Here is a 10818-nt window from a genome sequence, read left to right on the forward strand (position 1 = left end):
TTAAGTTAAAAAGTTGAATGTTCCAAGTTTTAAGTTGATTCAAGGTAACAGAGGGAGTTGATGTCGCTTTTTACTCGTTTAAATACTTTTCTACAAATTACAGAATAAAAATGTATCATAAAAACATCAGCTTACTAATGTTGATGAAGAATTTAGAGTTCTAACGAGCTAAAACCTGAAAACTAGAAATAACAGATAATGTTCCATTTTCATTTTACTGGTCATTCTAATCCACAACAATATATTATTCTTTCATAAAGATTGCTTTTGCCTTCAAACCTGTGAAGAAACAGTGATTACAGCAGAAACTCCTGCTGTGTATGAACACGTTTTCTGGGTGAAATCGCAGTAAGGGATTTTTTATAGTGTTGAGGAAATGGGGCAGCTCACAGCAGTGAAGCGAACTTTGCTTTTGTTTTATGGCCCCGAGCTGCTGGTGCGTTGACGCCCAGTCATTGCTTTGTTTGCTTGGGTCTGCAGTCGCTTCTGCTCATCTGACGTTAGCCAGGTGGGGCGCAGAGAAACTTGGATTTTTATTTTTCTCCAAGCTTTTCCCTTCTTACCAGAGATGTCTAGGTACCACAAAGCAGCGATTGATGGATACGTGGAACTCTTGAAGGAGGCCACGGTGAAGGACCTGAACACGCCGGATGAGGATGGCATGACTCCCACCATACTGGCTGCTTTTCATGGACATATCAGTGCTCTTCAGCTCATATGCAGCAGAAAGTAAGCTTTCTATCGCCTGTCCTTCATCTCACATCTTACACTGAGACAAAAACGACCTGAACATATGAGTTCTCGTCAAGTGTTTTCTTCAGGCTGTGTAATTTTTCTGTCATTTCTAAAGAAAACATACAGTTAGACATAAAATCTTTACATTTAAATACATTATATTTTATAAAACCAAATAAGATTAAGATCTACAGCGGAACCAGGAACAGTGCTCAGAGAGCAAAGGTTGACCAGCATGAAATAAAGTGTGTTTTATGCTTTCTCATACGTACTTTGTTTGTTTTTGGCACTTCATCTGGATTTTTTCCACAGCTATTGTTCACTCCATTTTAATGAGCTAAGACTTTATTTCCCATTAGCTGAGCCAAACGTTTAACCAGCCCAATCCATCCCACAAAAACAAAAGAGCTGTTCATCCAGGCCGTGCCACCACCACCGCTATTCCACATGTACCGCTGTCCCTCTTTCACTACAACTAAGACCATACAAAATCTGGCACAGTGCTCTTACAGACTTTTGAGATTCAGAGAATGCATAAGATTTATTTAATTTTATTTATATTTCAATGAGCATAAAGCGTGTCTTGTCTACGTGGCCAGGATTATCTAAACCATTTCCTCTTTGGTCATTACGCAGCATGAACTGGGATTTATGACAAGGTGTAGCAGTCACACAGCAATCAAAACTTGACAGGGAGGCAGCAGTAAAAGGACTTTAAGTCTTAATAGCTCACCAGTTAAGTTCATCCATCTTTAATTTGTCATGTGCTAGATTTGGATGTGGATCTATTCTCTGTTTTAATTTAATTTCCTGGACTGATCCTTGACTGACATTTTTTTAAATGTCATTTTTATTTTATCAGTTTATTATTTTCCCTAAATTCATGAAAAACTACTATGCATGGAGTTTGGTATAAATCAGGAATACAGAATAGCCAAATAATGAAAATATCAACACTAATGATGAAAAATCTTGTGTGTGTGTTCGTGTTGTACAGAGGAGATCCCAACAGGAGTGACATCTGGGGAAACACACCCCTGCACCATGCAGCAGGTAACGGCCACATGCACATCCTCAGCTTCCTGGTCAACTTCGGCGCCAACCTTTTTGCTCTGGACAATGAATTCCACACGCCAATGGATGTCGCCGCTTCTCGCGACCACATGGAGTGTGTGCGCTTCCTCGACGCTGCTGCTGCAAAGCAGACCAACCAAAATCCAAAAAAGGTCGCCAATCTGAAGAAAGAGGCAGAAAAAGAGGCAGAGAAACGTGTGAAACTCTGTGAGAAGGTGAAGAAAAAACACAAGAGCAAAATGGATAGAATGCAGCGTGGAAGCAACTCCGGCTCCTTTTCAGATGCAGGAACGGCATCGTCACTGTCAAACGATGGCACCATCACGGGCGTCAACGAACACTTCTCCAAGCTCATCACTGACGATAAAGTTGGCTCTATTAAAGGCACACTCCTGAAGAAGTTTGGGAAGAAGGACAAAGGCACGCTGCAGAGGTCAGAAGGAAGTGGGAACGTTATCTTCCTCAAACCAGAGAGCGGATCTGAGAACCCAGACTTTGTGGACGTCTTCAACGAGCAGGACGAGAACATGCTAGAAGAAATGGACAGCTTCGGAGATGACGACGACGATGGAGGCCAAGTGAAACAATCCATCTTCAATCGGCCCGGCCTTGGAGGTCTGATGTTCAGGAAGAAGATGGGGCTAGACTCTGACGACATCCCCAGCAGTGCCAATGAAAGCCTTGGTTACCTCGTTCAAAGTGAGCCATTTGAGGCAGACGAAGACACCTCTGGCTTGATGACGGATGACAACGCACTGCCGTGGGAACAGGAAGATCTGGGACTGGATGATGATGAAGATGAGGAAACCTCTCCTTTGGATGTGTTCCTGTCCTCTATCGCCTTGCCAGATTTTACGCCCGCATTCAACAGAGAGCACCTTGACTTGGAGGCACTCATGCTTTGCTCTGATGAAGACCTCAAAGGGATCCGCATCCAGCTCGGACCCAGGAAGAAGATCTTAGAAGCTGTTGCTCGCAGAAGAAAGGCCCTGGAAAATGCAGGCGTCATGAAGGACAGCTCCTTGTGATCTGAAACAAAAACAGTTATTTATCCTCCAAATTTAAAATAAGCCTTTTGTCAGTTCAATTTCTGTATAAAACAAACATGATTCAGCAAACTAGTGAAAAATTCCAACATTTCTACAGATTGAACTTTATTGATCATATTATGACAATATGTTCCATGTATACCTGTTATATCAAGTTAAAAGTGGCATGGCAGCATGAACCAACAATATCAACAATATCTTATACATCTGGTTTTAAAACAAGAGAAGAAAAGAATAATTATGGGAAGAAAAATAAAGAATAATAAATAATAAAGTGTTGGTATTGACCTGCTGGCTGACTTTCTCCACATATGAGGCGATATGGCACACAGATGATTTGCTTGTGCAGCTGAATGCTTTATTGTAATGATGTCGACCTCAGATAACACACCTGTTAAATAAACAAAACGTACATGCACGATAGTCTCTCCAGTTTAATATTTCCCTGACAGGAACAACAGCTGCTACGAACACAACAAAAAAGAGAGGAAAACAAGCACAGGCAGGCTAAAACTGGTGAACTAGTAAACACAATGGAGTGACCTGAATAGAATAGAATACAATAGTCCTTTAATTGTCCCACAAGGGGAAATTTGGTTGTAACAGCAACACACACACACACACACACACACACACACACACACACACACACACACACACACACACACACACAAACAAAACAACAACAACAACAACAACAAAAAACAAACAGAACAGGACACACAATTTTTTTTACATATTTACATCATGGATAATAGTTATAAACAGAGTACTGTACAGTTATTAAAATTAAAGTACAGATAAGTGGCAAACCCAGGTTGTAGTGTGCAAACAGAGCAGGATACTGCAAGATGTTTAAATAGTTAAGAATATTTAGAATAATTAGAAAAGTACAGATTGTGTATTGTACCTGTGCATTAAAAAGTAGACATGTAACTTACAATAAGTTAGTATATATAAATGTGTAAATGTGCAAGTTATAAAAGTAGTATTTGTTCGGTTGATTAGTGCAAGTTACAGCGCTGATGTAAACATCTATGTTTGTTGAGAGCAGTTTTGATTGTACAGTCTGACAGCTGCAGGGAGGAAGGACCTCTGGAAACGCCCCTTCTTCCATCTAAGATGCAGCAGTCTGTCACTGCTGACCAGTGAGTGTATATACAAAGAGCACCTATTAAAGTACATGAAATATTTAGGAGGAGGTGAAAAAAAGGGACAACACACACACACACACACACGAAATGACGTGATATTATTCACGAGAGATGATTTTGACATGTTTCACAGATTGTAGGCCAATAAGTCATTTGCAACAGTTTGCATACACTTTTTAGAAAATACCGGAAATCATATTTTTTGGCAAACGATCAGATTTTGCTCTGCAATATCAAAACAAAAAAGTAGGGAAAAATTGTGTGTCACTCTTTGATGAACAAACAAAGCAGGAAGTACATAGGGTGAACACTCTTATGTTTGCCGGGTGTGTGTGGGCGTGGCTTGCAGCGAGAGGCGTTTAATGTTGCTCAGGACTGCCGGAAGCTGGTTTGGTTGGTATGTGGGAGAGCGAGTGGTCCTCCGCAGCAGTCACGACTATGTGTAACAGGTGAGTTGTTTTGGTCTCTCCGCTGCTGAGTGATTAATCTCACCTGTGTGTGGATCGCATATCTGTTCTTGAGCTGTCTGAGTAGTCTGGCTCGGCACAAAGCCGCTTCTTTTGGCCGCTGCCTCACAGCTAAGCCTCATTAGTGAGACAATCTCGGGTCCTCTCTCCCCGCCTTGCTTTGCAGCCTTCTGCGACTTTCACGCATTTCCCTTTCAAATGAGTGCTTTGCGAGGCTGATTTGCGTTGCCAGCTATGTCTCAACCCGTTTTCTGATTGTCTTAGTTTGCGTCCAAGAGTGCTAACTGTGATATTTTGCCTCCCAGGCTTGGGTTGCAATGGCAGACATGGCTGAAATAATCTCCGTCAGCGCCGGTTTGCTCCTGCCTTCCTCTATCAACGCCACCGTTAAGGTCCAGGAGGAAGCCAGCCCGACTGCTGCCGTTGTCCCTGCTCCCCAGAGCAGCGAGGACTACCTGTTTGTGGAGACCAGGCACCCCAACACAGTCCTGCAGGGCCTCAACAGCCTGCGGCTCAACAACGCCTTCTGCGATGTGACTCTGTGCTGCGGAGGACAGGAGTTCCCCTGCCACCGCATAGTGCTGGCATCTTTCAGCTCCTACTTCCAGGTAAACGCACTTTTCCTCACAGGTATGTCCATACTGAAAACGACTCCACCTTTAGAATCATGTGTTTTCCTTCTCTATCCTTAGGCGATGTTTTCTGCTGACCTCATAGAGTCCAAGCAGGAGCGTGTTGCCATCAATGGTGTTGAGCCTCAGATGATTGGCATGCTGGTGAGCTACGCCTACACATCAGAGGTCTACATTTCCAAAGCCAACGTGCAGGTAGTGAATCTTCTCACACCTCTTCATTGCTGTCATTCGTGAAGCGCGTGCATGCTTAGAAAGTGATCTGTGTCCAGGCGCTGCTGGCAGCAGCCAACCTGCTGGATGTGATGGCGGTCCGAGAGGCCTGCTGTCGCTTCATGGAGCGTCAGATGGACGAGATGAACTGTGTGGGGATTCACTGCTTTGCTGAGGCGCATTCCTGTAAGGTGCTGGAGAAACGCAGCATGGACTACATCCTCGAGCACTTCAGCACGGTCTGTCAGCAGGTGAGGGTGTGATGGAAACCCAGAGTAGGGAGTCGTGAAGGAGGTAATCTTGTATCACCTACTGTTAATGCAAAGCTGTGCCCTCACATAAATAATCAAACTCTCAGCGCTTCCTGTCTTCCTCCAGGAGGAGTTTCTGTCTCTGTGTGTGGACAAGCTGACGGAAATCCTTGCCAGCGATCTCCTCAACGTGCCCAAAGAGGAGACTGTGTTTGAGGCCGCCATGCTGTGGTTGAATAAATGTTCCTCTCGCAAACAGAGCTTTGAAAAGGTGAGAGGAGAGTTATTAGCAGGTAATTTCAGGCTTATCTTTAAAAATCAAAAGGGGGGGGGGGGTTCATACATTTTTGTTGTTTGGTGCTATCCTGTTATCAGGGGCGCCATACTCCATGAATGAAAATCCATGACCACAGCAGCTGCTCATGAGTACCACCCATCAGATCCCTTTCCATTTTTGTTCCTCAAAGGTCCTGGAGCACATCCGCCTGCCTCTCATCAGCCCCTATTACCTCCATGATGTGATTGAGTCTCTGGACGTGGTGAAGGAGAGCCAGGTCTGCCAGAGGCTCATCTCTGAGGCCAAGGACTATCTGCTGCTTAAGGACCGGCGTGGAGAGCTCTACTGCCCGAGAGCGAGGCCTCGCAGGTCCACTGGTAAAAATAAAAAACACTCGCGTCTGAATCAAAGAGCTAATTTTTAGCATTGCACTATTTTCTGTCAGCGTGCTGATTTGTTAGTGTGTATCTGTCTCCCCGTCCTCATACTCCGCAAGGGTTTAAGAATGCTCGGCTATTCAATGGAGAGACGATTATTTGGGTCTATTTTCTTCTATTAGAAGAAAGATTTTGGATTCCAGGTTTTTAGATGTTTGCTGGTTTTCCCGGTTTGTGTTATCAAACTGTGGACCAAACAGTTTAGCCTAATCCAGATGCAAATCAAGAGAATAGTGGAAGTTGAATATTAAATGGCTGGCAGCTCCACGCACTCTTATGTTGTACCATACAGGCTGCTTTTTTTCTTTTACATTAACATATGTGGCTCACTCCTCTCTTCCTCTACTCCTGTTGCCACGGAAACAGGAACCGCTGAAGTGATAGTCACAGTTGGCGGAGAGGACGACAAGGTGGTGCTGCGCAGCGTCGAGAGCTTTGATCCTGTGACGAGCCAGTGGAAGAACCTGGCATGCCTGCCCTTCGCCGTGAGCAAACACGGGCTGGTGGTCTCAGGTGAGGGAGTCAGTAAAACTCAGCCTGATGGGTTAAGACACTCTGAAATGCACAGATAAACTTAAGTGCTGAAAATGTATACTTCTGCTTATCCAATCACCTTTCTTCCCCGTCCCCGCCTGTAGATTCGACCCTGTATTTGGCAGGTGGAGAGTTTCCCGACGGCTCAGCCAGCAGAGAGATGTGGCGCTACGACCCCTGCTTTGACTCCTGGATGGAAATGGCACCCATGAATGTAGCTCGCTCGGAGTTAGGTGAGGGAGTCTTGGTAATTACAGCTTCTGTCTTTCAGCCACGTTACCCTATTTTGCTTCTCAAGAACTCTATAAACTATCCTAACTTTGTTTGATTCTAGTAGCTCCAAAAGGAGTCTTTTGATTGTTATAATCCTACTTTAAAAAATAAAAAAGAGAATCCAGACATTTCCATAGCAGATAGTAGAAAAATAGGTCCCTTTCTGCCATTTAATTGTTTTGGTTTTTTTTGCTGTTTGGTGCTGAGAAGCAGGAAAGTGCTTTGATATAAGTGCCTTTGTGTAGTATGAATGGCAATAGTAGATGTCTTAATCAATAGAAAAAGCTGTAAAACTTATGACAACACAGCTATAAGTTCAAAATCGACTCACTCATTCACTTTTTTTTTTTTTTTTCCAAAGCCTTCCAGTGGCCCCCATTGCAATCTTTGCTGGGCCAATTCTGTCCTTTGGGCCTCATGTTTGGCACCACTACCTTACATGATGCACAGTTCAAAATCTTTATCTCAAACTGACCCTTAATGAGCTGTCTTACCTCCTTTCCTCTCCATCTAACCCAGCTTCTGATTGGCTTCCCCTCCCAAACAGAAGGATAGAGGTGGCCATAGCTGTGCCCTTATGATCTATGCGCCTCCATAAGTGGAAAATAAGTCTAAAACTGAGCATTAAATGTACTTTAATATTGCTAATAGTGATGTCTTCTACATATACTGACTTAACTCAAATGTTGATCTACGTTAATGAGCGTCTGTCGTTGTAATGGTTAATGAATAGGACAGAAAACATGAAAATTAGACCGGGGCATGAGATGTCCAACTGTAAACTGAAGGACGGTTTTTAATAGCAGCAATGTTTATTTATCTGCTGTGCCTTCTCCCCACAGGCCTGGTGATGCTTGATGGCTTTGTGTACGCAGTGGGAGGGTGGGAGGGACGCTCACGTCTGGACTCGGTGGAGTGCTACAACCCCCACACCAACTCCTGGCAGTTTACAGAGTCTGTGAAGATGGCCGTCACAAGTCCAGCAGTGGTGGCTCTGGACGGCCTGCTCTACGTTACTGGTAGGAAACGCAGGTTTTTACACACGCAGGGTTTGTTTGTTTTTCTTGTTTATTTTGATTCTATGTATTCACTCGGGATGTGTCACGGCAGGTGGTGCGGTCCTAGAGGATGGTGACGGCACAGATCTGGCACAGGTGTACAACCCTAAAACGGCAGTATGGACAGAGGTCGCCCCCATGCAGATTGCCCGCTCTGGATCAGCTGCTTGTACGCTTAAAGGAAAAATTTACGTCATAGGTAACAAACTTATCATCCAGCCCATTAACTGTGCTTTGTTCTGGTTCCTAAAAGTGCAGTCATGTCTGTTAAATCCTTTTTTTGTAGGCGGATGGCATGCCTCGACAGAGAACACAGATAAAGTGGAGTGTTACAATCCAAAGACCAACCAGTGGACGATGTGTGCCCCCATGAAGGAACGACGCTATCGGCCTGGCGCTGCTGTCGTGGATGGCAAAATCTACGTCTTGGGAGGAGAAGAGGGCTGGGACAGGTGAGGAGCTTTCTAGAAAAGACGTTGCCTGTAAATTTCGTGTTTTCCAGGCCATTGCAGAGCTCACATTTATTTGAAATATTATGAAAAGGGGGTTAAATTCCTGTGGATTAAACACAGGAGAGGTCAATGAGGTTGTCTAAAGCTGATCCCGCTCTGCGTGCAGATATCACGACACTATCGAGAGGTATTGTGACGAGACGGACACGTGGGAGATTGTTGGGGAGATGCCTACCAGCCGCAGCTGGCTCAGCTGTGTCTCTCTCCGGCTTAGAAAGGACATCCAAGTGAGCAGCAGTCCTGGGACGCCCAGTGAAAATTGAGGACAACAAATGGGAAATCTCCTGTGGTTTTGTTTGTTTTTATTTTTTTAAATTGCACTCTCCTTGGAGATTATGCGCTACAAGACTCAGCTGCGAAGACTAGCGTGCTGGGGAGTGATGCCTGGAACTGGCACTGAGCTGCTTGAGCTGTTTCTGGGACCTGTTTGGTGACAGCCTGTGGAATAAGTCTTAATCACTTTGGGGTCCTTTCTTTTGTGGCTTGGCAGCAGAGGTGCAGTGATTTAACATAAATGATCTGATGTCCGCAGTCTAAACTCGCTCTGTATGATGTGAACATTCTTTAGTTTTATTGTCTGAGCGCCACAATCTGGATGTTTTCCCAGCCAATGGGATTATTTTTGTATTATGTGACTGTATTTATTGGAGGTTGATAAGATTAGAATGGTCCTCTTAAAAAGCTCTGTGGGCCAAAGAGTCAGTTATGAATGTTTTTGAAGGTTACCTGTGTGGGCGGGGCAAAGGTGTACATGTGAGTGTTTTTTGTAATTACACATTGAACTTCTTAGTGATTGTCTTGACTACCTGTTATATGTTAAGTATATTTTTGTAATGTGCGTCATGCATACTGGTGAATTAAAGTGAAAATGACTTGTAATAAAGATGTTTACTTCTTTACTGTGAATGCGGGTGGGTTAGTTTTTTCTTTTTCTTTTTACAAATGAAGCCTGAAAACAATCGAAAGTATTGATGAATGCACTCCTGCTACATTGACATTTTTAAAGAGGATCAAATACCCAAGATCAGAATCAATTGATTAAGTACATGTAGACAGCAGATGATACTGTCAACATGATGCAGACAATAACACGTATTTCATATTTATGGCTCAGTGTGAAGATGTTGGAATAAATAAGGGATGGATGACAATCTCATAGCAGCAGTAGATACAGTCAGCATGTTTAATGGTGTTTTGTTTTTAAAATTAAGATTTGTTTGTTTAATATTACAATCTTGAAATCTTCAATCAGTTGCACAGAAGACTTTGAGGCTCTTCATGTGTTTCTTGTCTATAGAATTGATTTTTCCAGTCAAATTTCTTTTTGATTTTCTTCTTTCTTTCTTTTCTGGTTCAGGCTTCTTGTCACCGTTTGCTCCGCTTCACCTGGACACAAACGTGTTTCCTTCTTTAGAGAAATGGGGGCGTGGCTGCATGCAGATTGAACATTGTTGGTTCAAAATCAGTCTGACTTCCTAACATACGCACGGCGGTGTGCACGTTTTATAATCATATAATTAATTTTACGCACATTTTGTTTGTTTGGTTTTTTTTTGCGCACAGCGAAAAAAGTTTCCACGAACATTTAAAGACGGGCTCGTGCTGCCTACGCGCGATCTCCACACAGCCACACCCACATTTATTTAAGGAAACACGTTCACCTCCAGGTGAAGCGGAGAAACACCGACCGCAAGAAAAAGAAGAAAATGGGTAAAGGACAAGAAGCGCGTGATCTTTTAGCACGAGATGATAAAAACAACAACAACAACAAAATAATAAAAATCCAGATACCCCATAAAATCTGGGGGGAAATGCGAATAAATTTAGACTAAAAGTGTTTACAGGTAGCAACGACGGAAGTCAGCGTTAACGAAAGAATAATTTAAGACGAAATCGTGAATGATTTTCAGTTGTAAGATGAAAGCCAAAACCATGGTGTAACTAAAACTGTAAATAGTGACTAAATGGCAATGATGATGATGATGATAATAATAATAATAATAATAATAATAATAACCTTTTAATTAACATTGTTTGGAGGGCTGATATCAAAGGCAAGATTTAGGAAAAGCAGCATTACAGTAAAAATGCACCAAGTTGGCAACGACTAAGTATTTTTCCTCTGCATTTTAAATACATTTTCTTAGGTGGC

General features: G+C 43.2%; 2 protein-coding genes across 2 annotated transcripts; both read left to right on the plus strand.

Moving 5' to 3' along the window:
* The first annotated feature begins 500 nt into the window (after positions 1 to 500).
* anks4b (ankyrin repeat and sterile alpha motif domain containing 4B) lies at positions 501 to 3132 on the plus strand. The gene is made up of 2 exons (XM_035908056.2): positions 501 to 729; positions 1733 to 3132. The coding sequence occupies exons 1-2, from the start codon at positions 569 to 571 to the stop codon at positions 2835 to 2837; spliced, it is 1266 nt and encodes a 421-aa protein (XP_035763949.2). The 5' UTR covers positions 501 to 568; the 3' UTR covers positions 2838 to 3132.
* Positions 3133 to 4361: 1229 nt separating this feature from the next.
* On the plus strand, positions 4362 to 9549 carry si:ch211-256e16.3 (kelch-like protein 24). Its single transcript, XM_006791463.3, has 12 exons — positions 4362 to 4461; positions 4785 to 5087; positions 5172 to 5306; positions 5384 to 5575; positions 5703 to 5846; positions 6043 to 6229; positions 6656 to 6802; positions 6928 to 7056; positions 7939 to 8115; positions 8207 to 8353; positions 8441 to 8606; positions 8773 to 9549. The coding sequence occupies exons 2-12, from the start codon at positions 4797 to 4799 to the stop codon at positions 8927 to 8929; spliced, it is 1872 nt and encodes a 623-aa protein (XP_006791526.1). The 5' UTR covers positions 4362 to 4461; positions 4785 to 4796; the 3' UTR covers positions 8930 to 9549.
* Positions 9550 to 10818: the final 1269 nt, after the last annotated feature.

Source organism: Neolamprologus brichardi, chromosome 4 (genome assembly GCF_056152115.1).
Source record: "Neolamprologus brichardi isolate AB-2024 chromosome 4, ASM5615211v1, whole genome shotgun sequence".
NCBI lineage: Eukaryota > Metazoa > Chordata > Actinopteri > Cichliformes > Cichlidae > Neolamprologus > Neolamprologus brichardi.